The 20,401-nt window shown below is 41.9% G+C and overlaps 1 protein-coding gene across 1 annotated transcript; it reads right to left on the minus strand.

The window, feature by feature from the left end:
* Positions 1 to 983: 983 nt before the first annotated feature.
* Positions 984 to 8,632, minus strand: LOC146648617 (cysteine/serine-rich nuclear protein 1-like). The gene is made up of 5 exons (XM_085389638.1): positions 8,483 to 8,632; positions 5,924 to 6,144; positions 3,175 to 3,437; positions 2,790 to 3,092; positions 984 to 2,512 (listed from the first exon to the last, which is right to left on the minus strand). Exons 2-5 carry the CDS (start codon positions 6,141 to 6,143, stop codon positions 1,547 to 1,549), a joined length of 1,752 nt encoding a protein of 583 aa, XP_085245764.1. The 5' UTR covers position 6,144; positions 8,483 to 8,632; the 3' UTR covers positions 984 to 1,546.
* Between the last annotated feature and the right edge of the window lie 11,769 nt (positions 8,633 to 20,401).

Raw genomic sequence — 20,401 nt, forward strand, 5'->3', positions numbered from 1 at the left:
GGATTCTAGCTGTTCAACATTCCTGGGTCTTATTTTTCCTACTTTTTTGTTCCATGATGCTTTAACTAGTGAAAGGTCTGGCCTGCAGGAAGGCTGGACTCTTCTACTTCAAAGCCATGCTGTTGTAGTAGCTGCTGATTGCAGTTAAGCATCATCTTTCTGAAATATGCAAGACTTTCCATGAAAAAGATGTCATGTCGATATGTTTCTGTAAAACCTCTATATACGTTATGTCATTGATGGAGCCTTTCCAGATGTGCAAACTGCCATTTCCACAGATACTGCTGCTCCCCAATAACATGAGAGATGAAGGTTTTTTTAGGTGCTGATGGAAAAAGAAAAAAAGAATTTAAATTGTGATTCCCGTGACCACAGAACAGCTTCCCACTTTGCTTCAATCCACTTTAAATGAGCTTTGACTCACAGAAGACAGGAACATGTTCACATATGGCTTCTTCTTTGCACAACATTAATCTGCATTTGTGGTAAACTGTGTTCACAGTCTTCACAATTTTACACTGAGGATCATTATGCTGAAATTATTCCAGAATTTGTAGACGCAGTTTTAAATTGATTAGTGAATCTATGCTCATATTTACTTCTGAGAAGTTCTGCTTCTCTAAGATGTTCTTTTTATAGTGTATAGTTTCAAAATGTTGGTCCAGCTATTTCTTCTTAGTGCCACTTTTTTTTTTTTTACATTTCTAACCTTTCATTGCTCCCGTCCTAACTTTTTTGAGACGTGCATTTTCATTAACTAATAAAATGTCTCACTTTGTTTCTCGCATTTGATATGCTTTCTGTGTTCTATTATGAATACAGCGTGGCATTGTGAAATTGGAAGATTGGTGCTTTCTATTTTTCTTTAGATTTTAATCGGCATAACATTTTTGGATTTTGGTTTGTAGTGTAAATAGTGGGAGCACCTGGAACAACCACAAAAATAGAGACTTTCATACAAAATTGCACCTCCAAACAAAAAATTGCAATCAAATAAATAAAAATATTTTATTATTCCATCACAGACACACTCTGACCATACTGCTAAACACATAACAGATAATCCACAGTGACCCTGGCAGTTATTAAGAAAAAATATTCACATACTAGAGGCTGGAGTCATGAGTCACAGTGGATTAGCTCTATCCTGTCTTGGCCACCTTCCAGCAGTATACACGTGTTTCTATTCACATGGCACCTCTCTCTTCTTGCATACCCTCTAGGGTATGGGCACGATGACAAAAAAAATTAAATAACACATCAGATTTTTATTATATAGTTTTAGGAAATTAAAAAAGACATAGATTCTAGGCAAATACTTCTTCAAATACTCAAGGCAAATATTTTTTCAGCAATAGAAAAATATCCAGCTACGAAAAATATGTCATCATCCATTAGTCTTTGTACGTCAAAAAATTATTACTAATACATAAAAGCAGTGCTCAGGACATTACATTCTCTCACACATTTTCTTTTATCGTATCACAAGAATTCCTTAAATCTGCTTAAAAGAAAAAAAAAGTTGGGTATCAGTGACTGAATAAATCTACTCTGTGTTCTGTTCAGTTAACCCGATCAGAGACTCCAGGAGCTGGGTGCTCGACTCGTACTGTGGCAAACTGACGGAGCTAAACAGCTGGAGGTGGCGAAAACTGTCTGGGTGTCTGTGCCCTTTGAAAGAGCTGTGCAGTGGTCCGCAGGGATAATCGCTGTCAAAGAACTCCAGGTCGGAGTCAGAGGACAGACTCAAGTCCATGTATCTGCTAAAGGAATAGTCCACAGTGGGAGAGGGCGTGTTTGGCAAGTCATCGAGAGAGTCGTCGTTGAAGACGTCTCTGGGTTGATTCGCATTTTCATCAAGATAATCTGTCACTGAGTTTCTGCTTATATTGTCTGCGAATGTGTCGACTGTGTGTGGTCCCGTACTGTCAGTAGTACTGCTGTGAGTGGCAGAGCCGCTGCTGCTGCTGTGCTGTGTCACTGGGTCTCTTTGAAGCCTCAGGTGGCTGTATGAGGAGTAGTTATTACTGTCCGAGTCACAGAGGCTAAGAGCACGGCTCAACCCTCCATCAACATCAGGGAGACTGTGACCCCCGCTGCAGCCTCCTCCTGCATCACAGTCAGAGGAGGAGCAAGAAGATTCAGTCATATCGCTGCTGCAGCTGTTCTCCTCCACTACCAAGCGTTCTGGGATGAAATGGAATGAAGGGGTGGCAGGCATGGTGACAGGAAGGCCAGCCTCCTCTGAGGTAAAGCCAAAGGGACAGCTCTTGTCCTGTGCATTCTGCTCTGTACAGACCTCCTCCTCCTCTTCATGCTGTTGAATCACCTCTGTAAGTCCAGCCCGGTCCTCAGGGTTCTGTTTTTCATCTTGCAAACGCCGCTCTAATTCCAGTCTCATGACGGTGTGGATGTAATGAGTCTGCACACGGCGGGAATCAAACTCGAAGCGTCCCTGAATGTTACCACAGCTGTCCTTACTGCAGCCACACGGGAAATTGGAGTGGTCCACCTGTATGTGACAAAAGCAAGGAAAGAAAATGGTGATTTACTCATAAACAGAACCTACTGACTCAGCTTAGTGATTCACGGATTCTCTGCATCAGTGAGTCACTAAGAAACAAACGTAGGTGAAATAATAACCAACATTCAGCATCTGACTATATACAAGCATACGTACACAGGGTAGACTACAATTTACATTCAAATCAGTCTGAATTACACATGTTGAAACTACCCTTTATGGAGGGAAGGTTTGGAGAAGAAATTCTGTGTATGTGGAGATGTACCTGACACTTAATGCCCGCCAGACTGCACGCGCAGGTCTCCGGCTCACAGAAGCCTCGGCAGTCACATCCACAGGTCTCTCTAGAGAGTCGCAAGGCATGAAGCTGCCTCTTCTCCTCCCTGTCGATGAACTTGACCCCTGCTGCTTGTAGGATGGCTTGGCGATGTTTAGAGGAGAATGGCTGAAGGAAACCTCTGTCCTCCTGATCGCTATCACTGACGTCGCTGTCAGTGTCTTCATCTGGGATTTGATCTGTAGTAAGCCTGTCTGCTTCCTGCTGGTCAATGGCCCCACTGGTAATCAGCTGGAGTGAGCACAACAGAAGTAAGTCAGAAAGGCGTCATGCAGACAGGCGCTGCAAACGTTTAGAAATGAAATGCACCTACTTTGTGTTTTAAAGCTTCTAACCGCTCTTTCCTCCGTTTCTCTCTGAGTCTCTGTCTGCGCCTGTCCCGTTGTTCCAGTGCATGCTCGGATATCGTGTACTGTTGAAGGCTGCTGTGCTTCCGCACCATGCCAAGGGTGGCACCTCCACGGCTGGGCACGCTGGTAAAGCCCTGGCACCGCGGGAAGCTGAACACTGTCACCTGGTCAAAGCGTACGGTGCACGGTCTGCTTGCAAGCTTAGGCCTCTTCAGGATGGAGTGAGCTGGTTGTGTTTAGAAAACAAACAGCAGAATCATCACGTAAACTGAGGAACTACGGTACCTGGTTGTGGTGTAAAGTAAGCATCTGGTAAATGACACCATAAGTACACTGTAAAACATAAGCATGTTGGTCAGCAAAATCATATATCAGTCCATCCTGGCAAAAATAATTATGATGCAATAATATTTCCTACATACAGAAGTTTTGGGACTCCCCAAACAGGAAAATGTTCGTTGTTAAAATAAACTGGTTATTTTTTTAAAACCAGTTTTTGCAAATTGGAGTTTCATTAACCCATGAATAGTGCACACGTATGTGTTATATGGCTAAAAATACCTCCTATAGTTCTGTCAAATAAGATATTTTTTGTAATTTTCTCCTCCCCAAAAGCAGGAGAGGCCAGGAAATAGAAATTTATTTTAGGTTTACTTCAGCATAAATAACTAAGACATGGATTTCAAAATGAAGTATTCCCAAAGAATAAGAAGAACATTAAGGCTGAACAGTGACAGAAAAAAAAGGACTTTGTTAAATAAAGGGTCCTTAATGACTGTACTTCTGAATATAGACTCATTCCCCTGAAATTAACCCCCATAATGATAATAAAAGACATGCATCTGTAAAGTTACTTCAAGCGCACCTATTATTCCTTTCCTTATTATTAAAAATGACAAACGTTACAAATAATTGTCCATCAATTGTTTGAACCTTATGTCTGTGAGGGGCATCCAATCAGAATAAAAGGAATGGGAGATAAAATGGCTTATTTCAGACAGTGGATTAAATCAGTGTCGGATGGTTTTGATTATGTGAATCATGCAAAGCTACTCTAAAAGAATCTTTGTATAAAGTGCTGTTTGATGTGTGTATAAAAGGGGTGCTTTAAAGAAATTAAGCAAAACTTTAACATTTGACTTTTCAACTTGGTCACCAAAGTGTACACACAGATCCTCAGGCTCTATTTTTTATGTTTCCAAATGATTACCATCAGAAAAAAGAAATCTATTTGGTCACTTTAATTCTTAATTTGCTCTTTCAAGAGCAATGCCACGTTCTCACAGACAGAATCCGCCTTGCTCAAAGTTAAGTGCTGCTTTGAAGTACTGTTCAAGTCCCTTTTCTCCTAACTTCACATGAAGCACAATTCCAGGAAAAGATTCCTTGATGCCTGATAAATACGGGCTGAGTTGTGACACAGGCTTTGCAGGTCTCAGCGTGGCCACTAGGGGACACACTACAGGTGCTTCACTACAGAGGCCAGGGTCAACAGTTGAACACATGTACAAAGGAAATACCAAGACGGGTCGATTGCAACAACAGGCTGATCAACAGAACAGAGCGGGGGAGAGACGAGTTCACGTCTTTGCTGCCTGCTGCTACTTGGGTGTTTATCACAGTATAATTAGACACTGGCAGTTTAGTTTTCAATCCATTCATCGGGTTACTGCTTGATGTAACAGTTTGGCTTCAACAAATTGCCTGACCTTCACACATAACTGAGGCTGAACTCCAGTTGCAAAAGTCAGTAAACAAGGGAGGCCAGCTGATTAAGCTTGCCTCAGCTGCTGTTTGTCCAGGCAACTTCCACACCGAATCCATCAAGTCTAGCAGACACCGTGTTTGTCCTGTCCAAGAGATTACTGTAAATATTCTGAAAACATTTCCCCCAAACCTTTGTTTATTTGAACATGACCCAAAGCGTGTCTCTGTGTCTGTCTTTTCCCTCCTCCAGCTCGCTCTTCCTATTTTCACCTCCCGATTTCCTCTGTGGCGAACCATCGGCCACCCACAGACCTCTCTGTGTCTCTCCTCTGGCTGCCGGTGCCTCATTACGAATCTCTGTCCTTTGGGACATTCAACTTCTCCTCTTGCCTCGCTCTCTAATGTGTGTGTGCTGTTGTTGTCTCTCAGTCCATCTGTGTGCCAGTTCCCTTCTCCTTTATGTGTGTGAAATGTGTGTTCTGTTAGTGCAGCTTGTTTCGCTTCTGAGGCTCAAGTATTTGTTTAGCGGCACCTGGATGTGGCTTGATATCCTCCTGTATCTACAGATCTATAATTGCGTCAGCCTGATTGCCCGCTTATTAACATCTCTGGCAATCCTGTTCTTTGATGCATCAAATTTTGTGACTATAAGCACTTCCAGTGATGATAGATGGGGTGTGCAGCCTCGTGACATTTGAATAAAGGCCATTCGATATGGCTTGTTTAAAGTGACCGTACTATTCAAATTGATTCCACAACTTCCTAGCACTCAGGCAAATGATCTTCTACACAACCAGCCAGGCAGTCCAGAGGCGAGCCATCCTGCCTCTGTGTTATCTAGAACAGCCCTAAGGTTAGCGTTTTCATATCAGTCAGTCATAACTGTGCTGCTGCGGGGCGATAAGAGACACTCCTATAAAAAGCTGAAGGGAAAGTGGACAGATAAGGAAGACGTTTGCATTATTTGAAAGACAAGGAAAAAAGACAGCTGGTTTGAAGACTTACTGGGCAAACTGGTGGGTGAAGCAGGGCTGCGAGGTGTGAAATCCTGATTTTCAGAAGAGCCGCGCTCTCCATCAGAGTCTGACTCTGAGGAGGCAGGAGAGGAGAGGGAGGATGGAGGAGACGAGCAGGAGGAGGAGGATGAGTAGGCATTGTCATCAACCTCTGCAAACTTTCTCTTAAGGATGCCTCTCATTGTTGCACTGCGGTGGGTGATATGCATTCTGCAGAAACAAAAAGGAAGCAGGGGCATTAGTTTGAATCACACAAGAAGAAAAAGAAATGGATTTTAGTCATTTACAATTACAGTAGATCTTATGCAAATCAGCACTTTAATACTGGAACAACTATTCAAGACAGCTGAGCGATACTGAGACAGCGCTGCGTTCTCACATGTATTGGAAACTGAGAACGTAAACAGCACTTTTCAAAAGCTAAGGGAAAGAACGATCTTCCTGCCGAAAGCTGCCTGTCAGCTGGTCGAGCCAGTTTCAGGCCACAAGTTTGTTTAGGCGAATTCAGTCTTGATAGTGATTATCCTACAAAGTCATGTTTCGTAAGTGGAACAACGTCAAGAGAAATCTTTTGTTGACTAACAACAAGATGAGTTATATATTTAAAAAAATAATAAAAAAAATCAACATTTCTTTTTCTTGTTCTTTTCCCCGCTGAGTAATTAACATTCCAGTGATTCCTCGAGTTTTTTGTGAAGAATTCGTGGAAACAGGCCGTCCAGTGGTTGTGTGCTAAGAGCTCGGGTGGGGTGGGTGGGGGTGGGGGATGTAATGGTTCAAGTGAATGCTATTTTTGGATGTGAACATGGAAATACAAACTCTGAGGGTTGCACACTTTGGCAAGACTTTCCTAAACTACTGAGAAAAAGTGAGTAGCAACAGAAAATAAAAGCTGTTAGGCACAAGCCCCATTTACTGCTTGCTTGTTTGAGGGCTGCAGCAGATGACCGATTTTGTTCTGCTAAGTATTTTTAAATACTGACCGACCGGTTTGAGCCGTATAAGCTCTGAAAACACAAAGCACAATTTTCTCAAAAAAAGGTTTACATATGTTTATGTGGTTTTGCTTGAGAAACATTAAAAAAAAACCCTCCAAAAATCCGTGTGAGAATAATATTGTAGAAGTCAGTCAGTGAATATGCACGTTTCCTATTTTGCCCTGTTATATGAAGACATTTCAATGAAAAAAAACTATTAAAATGTAAAGCCTGGCATATAGCTCTTATTCTTCTTTGCCAACAGTTAGAAACATCTGCGCTGAGCATGCTATTGTGATCCAATAGGTAACAGGACTGGGATTTAGACTGAACTTAACACAAGCAACCGAAAACATACCACACACACCCACAGTTACAACAGAAGCATTTCTTTTTCTTGTCAGAGAAAAGGAATGTAAACCACTGCACTGACAGTCTGTCACTGCCCTACACTAATACACAGTCAGCCAGGGTCCACACGGGGCTTCAGATAGTCTGCAGTAAGCAAATACCTTAGACCAGTGAGGCTGTGTGTGTGTGTGTGTGTGTGTGTGTGTGTGTGTGTGTGTGTGTGTGTGTGTGTGTGTGTGTGTGTGTGTGTGTGTGTGTGTGTGTGTGCACTCAGACTGAGCAACTTCCTGGATCCATCAGCAAATACGAGATGAAACAAGAGACTTAGCTCAGCTCCTACACTGTTTACACAAAAGGAACCATTGCTACAAAGACAGCTGGAAAGGAATTTATCTCAGGTGAAAAGCATCTGCACAGTCATGCTCAAGGTTTCCAGAATCAGAGTGATAGTTGTGTCTAATTAATACTGCAGAGCAGTGCTATTATAGCACCCTCTTGTTCCAGTTCTATCACATTTATTACATTTAATATCTGACAGAGCAGAAAAGCCTCGCAGTTCGCCTAGGTGTCCGCTGAGACCACATCAATAATTTAAAGGTTCAAAGCAGCAGCAGCAGCAACGGAGAGTGCGCGTGCGCGTGTAACAGTAAGAGGGAGGTACTACACTGTGTTAACGCACATAAGTGATTAAGAAGAGGTTGCAGGACTTTTAATGGGACAAAAACTTCCACAACAATACAAGGATAGAATAAAACGTTCAGACAATCATCAAATGCCTTAAGGAATGTTACACGGGGTTTTCACTGGAAGAGAGTAGGAGTCGTTTCCTGTTTGGCATAATAAAAGTCATTAGGCAGCTGACCTCTTCACCTCGCGGAGGGAGACACACACACAGCGATCATATCAGCCACAATGACAACACTGTTCCCCACTGCTCGCTACAGGGCAAACACTTGCGGGCACGGTCAGCGTAAGCGCAGCAGGACACACACATACACACAAACACATACAAGTTTTCTTCAACATTACTCTTGTCCGTTAAGTGTTAAGGTGTGAAATATGAAGCAGAAAATCAGCATAACTGTAACTTACCACATTTCACACAAATATGCCACACAGTTTTTATAAGCATAAAGAGAAGTGAAAAAAGCATGAAACAATTTAAGGTCACTCTATAGGCTAAAGTATTTACTGACAGAGAGTTTTTTTTAGTTACTCACCACAAATTAACACACAGCATAGTAACAAAGAAGGAGCAAATTGACACAAAGTTACGTGTCCTGTCCGCCGTCCAGCCAGCTGAGCATTGTGTGTCCGCCTGTGTTTAAGTGAAGCGACACAGTAGTACCAGTGTGATCATGAGAGGACTGGCTGGGAGCTCCCAAAGACACGAAACACGGCAACAAGATACTTCACCCCCTCCTCGAGACCTCAACTATGTTTCTTGGGAAATCACGTACACGGCAGTTTCGCCTCATAAGACAGCAACAGCATTTTCGTTTTCATTAACGCTGAGCTTTTTGTATCACTTACCATAGTACGTTGACATTTCAGCACAGGCTAAACCTCGCGCAGAAGAAAGTAATAATATATAAGACGCTAGCATAACAATGTTATTAGCCTCGACGTAAACGTTTCAAGAGCTTAATATTTACTCGCTAGTAGTATAACAGCTTCCATCATTACTCTCTTATACTGTATCACTATTTTGTCCCATAGATTCATTAGCCAAAGCTCAATCGTTTAGCTTAATAATCCGGAAGTGTCGGGCAGGTAGTCCTCTTGCTTACCATCAGTCCTCTGTGGCTGCCCTGTCTGTCTTGACGCAGACGGTGACACACGTAGAGGCGGGAGACGCCTCTCACTCAGTGCTGCCCACAGATTCCTGTCTGTTGTGTTCACACTGTACTGTTCCCACTGGTGATGTGCTGGTAAATAACCTTTAGACCTCCAGCTGGTGATTATTATCAGAAGGCACTCAGCCACTGTTACAAACGAGTTAGGACACGCAGTGCCTTGGCAACGTTTATGTTTATTCCTATGTAGGGTGTATTTTTTTTATTTTTTTTTAGCAAATATCAGATCAATGCATTTGCAAATAAATGAATAGAAAACACAAACATAAAAGAACTACAGAACTTACTTAAAGTAAAAGTAAAGTAAACATAATAGTATTTCAATAGTATTCAGACTTCCTTGGGGATTTAATCCTTTTATTTAAACAAGGCTTTCGCATCTTTGTAAGCCACCTTTAGACCTGTAGTAAAATTGTGATAAGACCATCATTAAACGTGAGATACAGCCTTTGGCGTTTGTGTTGTTTTCCTTTAATATATTTCCTGTTACATTGGTAGGAGTGATGGTTCCAGTCAGGCACTTTAAGAAACAGTTTGCAGTGCAGAAGAGCCGAAGATGGCCAGGATTATGGATTTGGATGTAAAGCCTCTGCCCGTTTAACGCAAAGAAAAATCCTCTTTCTTGCTTTCACGCCACACTCCTCACAAGCAGATGTTGTCATAAATTAAAGCCTATAACATGTATACGCACACACTCGTTATGGGCTATCCAAACGGAGCTTTTCTTACACCATGAACCTTGTGGCTGAGTGAAGGTAAAGCGGCTGGATTTAAGATTCCAGTGCCTCTGCTTTTAAAGATAATCATAGGCTGTGCTCTGCGTCCCCGACTGGGAGGAAAATGAAGCTCAGGGGAGACAGACAAAACAGATGGACAGACAGATGAACGGAAAGATGGACATGCCCAAAATACTCCTGGACTCAAGCTTTGACCCCCTTGTGTTGATACAGATCTGTGCAGCAGTTTGAAAGGGTTAAATAATAGCTGCACTAATGCCTAAATATCTGCTGGTCCAAATCCTCTGGTCAGAGGAAGGGCCGCTCATCCTGACTTCAGCACTCTGTGGAAGTGTGTTACGAGAGAGTGACCCACTTTGGCTGGGATCACTGTAGTGCAGCATGTGTGTGTGTGACCTGCGTGGAGAGTAAACACAGAGAGACAGTGCAGCAGGACAGATTATAGGGCAGAGAAATGGCACGTAAAAGAAATTATGTCTGTTCTTGGCTGCTAAAATTAGAATCTGGATATTTGACTCAAGGTAGATTTTGCAGCTTGAAGGATCCGCTCAGAGAGATTGCTACAACTTACTCATAACACATCATCAAAGTGCTATGTGAGGCTTCATGTGGCTATTTATAGCACAATCATTGCCTGGACAAAAATACATTTGAGCAAATACAGTTGGAGTTTCCTGTTCCTTTTTGCAGGCTGTTACCACGCATGGTGTGACTGTGTGCCTCAGATGTGTCAGGCGGATGATCCTTTTCACACCCGTGCAGCAGAGAAAGTCAGAGTTTTTGTTCCTACGTTTGTTAATATTCAGCCATTCTTTCACAGCTGCCTGTATTTACTCACTGTATCCATGCAGCCATCGCAGTGCAAACTGACCCAGACTCCTGACCTCATTCCTTTACATTTTTCAGATTTAAAGCCACTTGTATGTGGCTGCTCAGTATCAGTTCAGTTTTTTTGAGCTGCTTTCCTCACCATTGTCATGCACCCATATTCTGCGAATATTGCCTGTCTGAGAGTCAGAGCACAAACATTGCTGCTCTTTCACTTCACACTCCAGGTTACATAACCTAAGTTAACCTACATTCTGGCAGCCTCTCAGGTTGCTGCCACAGGCTTCAGTCAAGCTGTGCCAGCGATGGCGCACATACAGCAGTAATAATGCTGGTGAATTCTGACAAAAGCTTCAGGCATGTAGAAGTCTGCCCCAGTTTCTCCTTCCTTGTTGCTTGTGGTTATTATCTCAAGGATTTGCCTGTGTTTTAGGAGACCGCACTCAGCTTTCCAGGGTATAAGAGGAAGTATCAGATAGTCACAGGGCGAGTGTTGTTGCTTCCAGTCAGGTAGTAAAGCAAGATGGATTGAAGCCACGTGCTGCCAGGAGATTGTTTATTCTTTTCTTAGAGTTACTTCCTTGATAAACTGATAGATAGATAGATAGATAGATAGATAGATAGATAGATAGATAGATAGATAGATAGATAGATAGATAGATAGATAGATAGATAGATAGATAGATAGATAGATAGATAGATAGATAGATAGATAGATAGATAGATAGATTGATTGATTGATTGATTGATTCTCCAACTTTCTTTCTCTCTCTTTCAAATGTAAACATGACTCCTTTTTTACACAGCCTCTGATGTCATTTCCTTTCGTCACCATGGTCACAAGTGCAAATATAGCTCATGCGTTTTTATTTTAGAGGACAGTGAGTGAATCACTATGCTTGCCTTCATCATCAGCAGCATCAACACTGTCAGAATCACGAGTTGTTTTTTTTTTAACGTCAGTGGTGTTCTTAGCTTACTACGTGATCTTTTTTTCCTTCTTTACTTCAGGTTTACTCATCTCATATAATTGGTATTTGTGTCTGACGCAATCACATCAGAATTTTAGTCTCTAGAAGTTCAAAAGGATTTTCTACTACAACCCCTAAAACTTGGTTTTAATTATTAGAAGGCTTATTCTGCTCATTTCTAGCTCTAACTTTTTAAATTCTTAGATTTTATCAGAGTATCTCTGCATGATTTACAGGTCAAAAATAACTGATCTTACACTGGTCCCAGCTATTTTTTCCATGAACTGCTGCTGACTCACTGATCATCTAGCTATTTATCTTTATGAAATTGATTTTTTAGTAAAACTGTAAGCCCCAAATAAACTAGTAAATTATTTCATATTTGGGTACCCAGTGGTATTTCAAAATAGCAATAAACAAAGTTGTAAAAGAGCACAGAGTGGAATCTCACAGTTCATGGAAAAAGAAGAAGAAATGAAAGTCTCACCTTCTCCACTGAAGATACAGATAAAGACTACCGGTAAAATTTCGCAACTGTGACACCTTAAGTGATAGGTCAACTGCCATCCTTTTGTCTGTGCAGTACTAGCAGTTCAGGGGGTGACACCAGAGAGCTTCCTGTGTCTCTGTGGCCACAGAGGGTGATATGTTATCTCTGAGGCAGCGTTAGAGTGTGCTCTACATGCTTAAGCTCTACAGTTGATATGGAAAAAGTGTCATGGTTGTGTGTAATGATAAAATGTTTATGCAAAAATAAAATGATGTTTGCAATAAAGTGCATTTACTTACTATCACTGCAGCATTAGTTGCGGCAATAGTGGACGTAAACACACTATTTTATGTGATAACACGAGTATATTTCCACACTTATTTCCCAAACACCATCCACTACAGTACTGTTTTTTAATGCGAGTCGAGCTGCAGCTCAGAGTGCAAAGTAGGTTGCACAACAATTTTCTAGAGAAGTGATCTTATCTGTAGCTTCATGTGAGCGACTCAAGCTGTAACAGCAAAGCAGCTGTATGATTGGGTTTGACATCTCCCACCCCCCTCCCCTTCAACAATGAGCCTTTTGTCAACAAGAGAGCTGTGGTGACCTTTCTCACAAAACTTAAAAACTTGCCTGAGTGATGCATCGTGCACCCACAAGGCATTTTCCACCAGGGTACATAGTAAAACGCATCACTGAGTAGAGATATATTTCCTTATGTCTGTGCTGCAGCAGCTTCATTATGCATTCACAATTAGAGACTACCAAAGTTGTGTGAGTGCACAAAGCGTGTCTGTGTGTGTGCATGTGTGTGTTCCCTTTCTTATGTCGCCCCAGCTGATTGTGCCTGGCTGTCAGCCCTGCAGTGGGAGCTCCCGTGCTCGCTGAGTCCCAGCACAGTGTGCTCTGCTGTTGGTGTTGCCTGTCACATGTGGCTCCATGTGAGGCTTTTGCAGGAGCATGCAGGAGGAAGGAGACCTGCTCTGTTCACAGCTGTTCAGGCCAGTACTGACTGTTCTGTGGAACTGTGTGGGTGAGACTGTCTGACTCCCCCCCTCCCTCCTCTACACGCTCACTGATTGCCTCTCTCTTCTTCCATTACAGCTGGCAAAACACATGCTAAAGGCTAACACTGTTAGAACCACAAATCTTTAATTCTCTTCGTGATTTCTGACCACAGTGTTCCTGCTATGCATTGTAGTGTTTGTGCACAGCAGACTATAGTATTAAATGTGCAATGAATATATGTTTGTGTGCGTGTGTGTGTGTGCTTGTGTGACCACACGCATTTTTTGCTCTTGCAAAACTGGTGTGATTTATACATGAGCACATGGTCAACTGTAAAATATGACAACAATTTTCCGTAAACAAGGAAGTAACTATGATGCCCTTTAAACTCATCTACTGCATTGTAAATGGGGGGAAGGATGGCACTCTGGCTCCATCTACTGGTGTCTCTTTTCTTTGTCCACAGATGACGTTAAAGGAACCACTTTCCTCGCTCAGGTCGGCTCAGGCCTTACAACTTTCATATTGGAAACGTCTTTTTTGTGTACATTTGAATCAGAATGACACCTGACAGCAAGCCTTCGGGTCTATTTTGTAAAGTTGTGGGGAGTCGGAGGGTTAACTCCGATAAAGTTAACGAAATCTTTGTTTCTTTTCCTGAACCTACACAACAAATTTATTTCTTTTTACTCATATAGTTTGTACATGTATGGTCATTTTAGAGCTCTACATGCAGATCTGCTCTGACACTAAATACAATTCTGTTCAAAAGCATTGAAGTACCCCTCATTTCATGCCTCAAGGCCTCAAGATGCTCATAAAGCGCCTTGAGGCAACTTTTGTTGTGATTTGGCGCTATATAACTAAAATTGAATTTAATTGAATTTCTTTATATTTTGTTAAGCCATTTAACACTGTTATGGGTCATTCGATCCCTACACAACCGTTGCAAGAGCTTGGTTCACATTGCCGGCAATAAGTCGGGCTCCGCCAGGGCTGCCCTTTGTCACCGGTTCTGTTCATAATTTTTATGGACAGGATTTCTAGGCGCAGCCAAGTGGCGGAGGGATTTCACTTTGGTGGCCTCAGAATCTCATCTCTGCTTTTCCTCCAGTTTTAAATTGTATCTTAATGCACGTTGTTGCTAGCCGCCTGTCACAAAAACACACAATATTTTCTCATTTCGTTCGCTGAATTTACAAAAAATGCCAAAGTTAACACAGTTTGACAGACATAAAACTGTTCTTTTGCACCAACAATGTGATTCCTAAATACTACATTACAATTTGGTACTTAACCATGGTAAATGGCCTGTATTTGTATAGCGCTTTTCTAGTCCCTAAGGACCCCAAACACGTTCAGTCATCCACCCATTCACACACAGGTGATGGCAGCTACATTGTAGCCACAGCCACCCTGGTGCGCACTGACAGAGGCGAGGCTGCCGGACACTGGCGCCACCGGGCCCTCTGACCACCACCAGTAGGCAACGGGTGAAGTGTCTTGCCCAAGGACACAACGACCGAGACTGTCCAAGCCAGGGCTCGAACTGGCAACCTTCAGATTACAAGGCGAACTCCCAACTTTTGAGCCACGATCGCCCATAAATCATAAAGACCATAAATTGTTTGGCAGGTTGCTCTTTTCTTGTTTATTGATGTTGTTGTCTCAGAGCCTTTAATAATGAATACTTTAAAACTGTCTGAAACTACAACAAAATACATATGAAGGTAAATATGCTGCAAAATGTGAGATCTTGTAGAATAAAAAGTGAAATGCGTCGTATTTTACAAAATGAGCTCACAGTTCCTGTTTTTGGCCAGATAGGGGCAGCAAAGATAAGTAGCAAACACCTCTCTTTTCAGTTTGGGGTTGCTGTTTGTTGGCCAGCAGTTACCAATTTACAAATTTATCTCATATGGAAAATATTTAGGTTTGTTTATTTATTTATTAATCATTTGTCCACCCACTGATAAATTTGAGTACTTTCTTTATAGCTTTGTTTTTGCTAGGAAACAACTCCTGCAGTAACGTGTTACTTCTAACTATCAAATGCTCCACTAGCTGTCAGCTAACTGTGCATTTTCTTTTATAAAGGCTACAGAAAGCTTGATCACTATTACAAGCAAGAAGTGTGACTACAAGCAACAAAGTTATTGCTGTGAATTTGTCCTAAAAGATAAGTAAATATTTATTTAACTCATTTTAAACAAGATAAAAAATGAAAAAACACAGCTCATGGAGAAGCTTGTGTTGCACCTCCCTTTGCTTTCACAACTCTCTTAATTCTTTATAACATGGTTTCATTTATAGCAGGTGCTGTAAACATTCCTCAGAGATTTTCTTTCAATATGGACATGACAGGATCAAACAGTTCCTGCAGATTTGTCAGGTGCACATCCCTGATGAGAATCTCGGTTACATCAAATCCCAAAGGTGGTCTGTTGGATTCAGATCTGGTCATCTGGTCATCTGTAAGAAACCAGTGTGAGATTATTAAGGGTTTGTGAAATGGTGCATTATCCTGCTGGAAGCAGCCATAAGACGATGGGCACATTGTGGTTATAAATAGATAAACACAAGGAGACTGTGACATTTAAAACAATCCTCAGTTACTATGTGGCCAAAGGTGTTTAAAAAAATATCCCAACACCATCCCCACCATGCTGTACTGTTGATAAAAGGCAGGATGGATCCATGCTTTCATGTTCTTTATGCCAAATTTTGATGCTACCATCCGAATTTTGCAGCAGAAATCGAGACTCAGCAGACAAGGTAACCTTTTTTTTTCTTCTATTGGCCAATTTTGTCGAGCCAGTGTAAAATGTAACCTCAGTTTTCTGTTTGTAGCTGACAGGAGTGTCACCCAGTGTGGTCTTCTGCTGCTGCAGCCCTTCCGCTTCATCGTTTGATGTCCATTCAGAGTAGCACTTCTGCATCTCTTGGTTCTAACCAGTGGTTATTTGAGTTACCGATGCTTCCTGTCACTGCAAAGCAGTCCATGCTCCTCTGACCTCTAGCATCTACAATGCACTAATGGGATATTTTCTATTTTTCAGACCATTTCAGACCAAAAGCAGTTTTTAAAAAATACTCAGACCAGCCCCTCTGGCATGTTCAAAGTAATTTAAATCACTTTTCTTGCCCATTCTGATGGTCAGTTCGAACTTCAGCACCTCATATGCACCATGTCTACAGGCCTGAAAGCAATGAATAGGTGCCATATGATTGGCTGATTAGACATTTGTAATAATGAGAAGCTGAACAGATGTACCTAATAAAGTGGCTGGTGGATATGTATGTCATCACGTTCACTTGTAAACACAGAAAAGCAGTTGCAGGTGAATGCAGGCCTCGGCTCTCTCCTATTGTGACAGAGCCGCTCTGTGAGTCCTTTGCAGGTTGTAGGCATCATAAAACTGTAAACCTCTGCGAACTATAAAATTCCTTTGGGATAATTAGGGTATAAAATTGTATGTGCCAACAATTTAGAAATATAATATCACCCTTTGAGTACTAGCAGACTGTAATCATCAACAGAAATGGGTTCATCATCAACTTACAAGCACCGTCAGCGTTTCTGGTACTGGTATCAGCAGAATCAGCTAAACATGTTATCTGTTTGAGCACACTGAGGAACAGTAGATGGGCGAATGTGGCCCTTGCTGCTGCTAACACAGTTTCTAGGGTAAGGCGTGAGAGGTGCAGATAAAATGCTGCCGCTCTGGGTTTTGGTTTGGAATCCAGTAACAGCGGCTATGCCAGGCATTTCAGCACGGACATCTGACTGGACCAGCTGTCACGCAGGTCGGCTCTCTGGCTTCTCACTGTTTTGAATGCCTCAAACTGTCAGCATGGTCATTAGTGTTTAAAGTATCAAATAGAAAGCATTACAATTTACAGACACATGGATACTAAAAATGTGTTTTGGTGATATGTTTAGCGTAATAAAGACAAACAGAATTTTGGGAAATGCGACTTTTTACTCGGCGTACATGTCTCCTCATTTATAAATATCAGAGTTTTATTGCTCCATCAGACAAATTCATCAGGTGATTCTATCATGGCAGATATCACATCCGGAAGACTTGAATCACAAGGTGTTTGAGGACTTTGACCACCAGAAATTGCTGTGTCTTGTGAGAGATGCTCCTAAACCACGAGTAAGACGGAAAGACAGAAATGCAGTGGTGACAACTTCTTCTTCTTTTCAGGTTTGGAGCTGAATATTTATTAGATTTCTTTTAGGTAAAAAAAACATTATTTGCATCATTATTATTGCAACGTTATTGTAACTGCTTTGTAGCTGACGGAGCGGCATCTCATATGTGAGTCAGACAGAATATATATATGTGAATATGAATTCTCTGTCCAGAATTAAGATGTCTTTCTTTCTTTCTTTCTTTCTTTCTTTCTTTCTTTCTTTCTTTCTTTCTTTCTTTCTTTCTTTCTTTCTTTCTTTCTTTCTTATTTGAAAGCATCAAATGTCCTTTCAGCTACAGCAGTCGTGTATGTATCACACTGTTATAAGACGGCATCTCGAGCCAGGACTCTGGGTTTGCTGCTTGAGTGCATAAATTCATAAACATTAACAGAGTCAGATGACTGTCAGTGTCAGTGTCTATTGTATAATAACTCAAAAGAAGTTAAACCTCAGTTATGTACTTGAATTTAAGAACGTCAGATTTAGAGTTTATTGATGAGTCAAAGGAAAACATTTGTGGATTTGATCTATTCTGATTTAAATGACAGCCTGGTTTTAAAAGCTTGCAGTTTGGTGAAAAAATGCTGTTGCTTTAAATTGCAGCTGTTGTTTAAAAGAATACAATGGAGGTTTTTGGCCTGAGGAGGACCCAGTCCTTGAAGAGTCTTTCTGGGATTCAGGAAAAGTCGTGGGTCAATGCAGTTTCCCCCAGCTGGAAGAGAAAGTCTGTCTCTCAACTGGTGCAACAGTAAGTTCTACTGAGGCACAAACTTGTGACATTTACAGTTTATTTACATTATTCACAGGTGCTGGCAACGTTTACTGACTGTGTGTTGTCTTCATTCACTCATCTGTTAATATATATTGGTATTAAATTTGTCCTAATAGTTACCAAAGCTGCTCTGACCTAAGGAGTCCTGATAGGGCAGAGCAGAATCTTGAGGTAGGTGTCTACACTTGTGTTTGTTAAATGGAAATACTGCTAAAACTGAAAAAACACATAAAAATCAACTACTCTCTTTAGCTGTCGGAAAGCTGGGTGGATGGCGGATGGAGAAGAGGGGACAGCAGAGAGAATGTGGTCCTCTGGGGCTCAGGAAGGCGCTCTAATCTTTCCAGGAGTCGCTCCATGGAGTTCCTTCCTCAGAAGGAGGCTACGGGCACCAAAGCTCTGTGCGCCCTGTTCGAGTCCAAAGCTACCCTGCAGCAGTGCTTCAGCAGCAGCCCTCGGCTGAACATGGCATCTGAAACTGACAGTGTCACAGTGAGAGACTACCCTCTGCAGGACAGGAGAAGTCATAACACTTTTCTTAAGGACACAGCTACACAGGTGTGTCAGCTGCCTACTTGAGCAGTTACAAGTAGTGTTACAATACAGTGCTGGTCATCCAAATGACACAAGCACGTGATGTGAGCCTGGTTCTGCTAAAGGTTTCTTCCTGTCAAAAGGGAGTTTTTTCTTCCCACTGTCGCCAAGTGCAATGTTGGGGTTTTCTCTGTATTATTGTAGGGTCTTAAAGCACCTTGAGGTGACTGTTGTTGAACCACTCACCTGATATGTTTGCACTTTACATCCAGAACCAGGCAGTTACTCTATTTGTGTAAAAAAAAAGAAGAAAAAAATCTGGACCAGTTAATAGTGAAGCTTACTAATCCTGCATATCTTTCCTGGCTATGTGTTACTGAAAGTGACATGAGTGTCATCCAACTCTTAACCCAGCTATCATGGATTTTAAGCTCCCTCTATTTTAAGTCTCGACAGCCCGACTCCACACCCACCAAAATGAGACACAAAACAATCATATATTGTCTGTTATAATTCTCTTGACAACATAATGTGCTGTTTATCCACAGAAAGCCACTCAAGTGGGTGGAAGAAGGGCTGTGAATGGGCTTCCAGAGTTTCATGACAGAGCACGCAGACACTTGCCTGGTGAGCAGTGGTACTTTATTTCATATTTACTACAATCACTGACATCTAGGACGGGATAAGGGATGGGTGCCAGAGTTTCCTTGAAGCTTTGAGGTTCATTGTCATGTAAGGTAAGACGAGTGGACACTTCTCAAGCTGTTTAATATATATGTTCCTGACAGTTCTTTGAAATATGAATGTAGGCACATTCATCTTTGCATGTCAAACAGCAGTTCTCAAGCGTATCAAATGAATCTATATTAGGTTGCCACAGAGCAAACAGTTCAGGATCAAGGCCTAGTATTTAAAGTGTCACCATGTAAATCCTGACCGAGTTTACGAAGCAGTGGCAACCCATGTGGTGTTTGGTGGTGGGAGGAAAAAGAAGCTAAATAAAGACAAGGATGTAGTGTTGTAAATGCATAACTATGTGCCCGGCACACATGCTTAAGATAGAACTGAGAGTGTCACCACCAGTTCTGACCGTGACGCAGGCCTTGGCCCTCTGAGCCATGCCTGTCCGCGACACATTGCTGATATTGCTTCAGCAATACTGACGTCCTTACCCTGTGATGAACCTGGTATAAGTAAGGAACAACCAGTAACGTCAGCTGTGTTTGTTCCAAAATAAAGCTGAAATATTTGGTAGCATTTCATAATACAGCCCATGGCTTATGGTGTAATTTCCCAGCGTTTGCCATCTAATTCTGTTGAATTTAGGGTGAGATTTTGTCCTAGTGATACTTAAAGTGTAGGTAGTGTGGAAAAAGAGAGTGAGAATTAGCATTTTAAAAGACTGGACTGAGATCAGGGCAGTTTGGAGGCCAGATCAGGTCCTTTGGATCTGTGTCATGTTCCTTGAGCTGTTCATGAGTACGTTTGGCAGTGCGGGGGGTGTACATTGTTCTGTCCAATGGGACACTTGAAGGTGTATGTTGGCCGAAAACACTGTTTAGGCGTGTGAGTGACATCCTCATGAATGCCAGGACCCAAGTAGAACTTACCAAAATAGGACCATTTGTCTGTATTTTTCTTTCAATATATTGGCTGCCGAGCACCCACTGACACACATACTATTGGTCCCACCCAGTTCCTGTTATAGCAGGTGACAATGTATCTGTGGAAATGAGGGG

The sequence above is a fragment of the Rhamphochromis longiceps genome, linkage group LG18, assembly GCF_057381845.1.
Source record: "Rhamphochromis longiceps isolate RC_006_pf linkage group LG18, R_longiceps_female_GT1.1, whole genome shotgun sequence".
NCBI lineage: Eukaryota > Metazoa > Chordata > Actinopteri > Cichliformes > Cichlidae > Rhamphochromis > Rhamphochromis longiceps.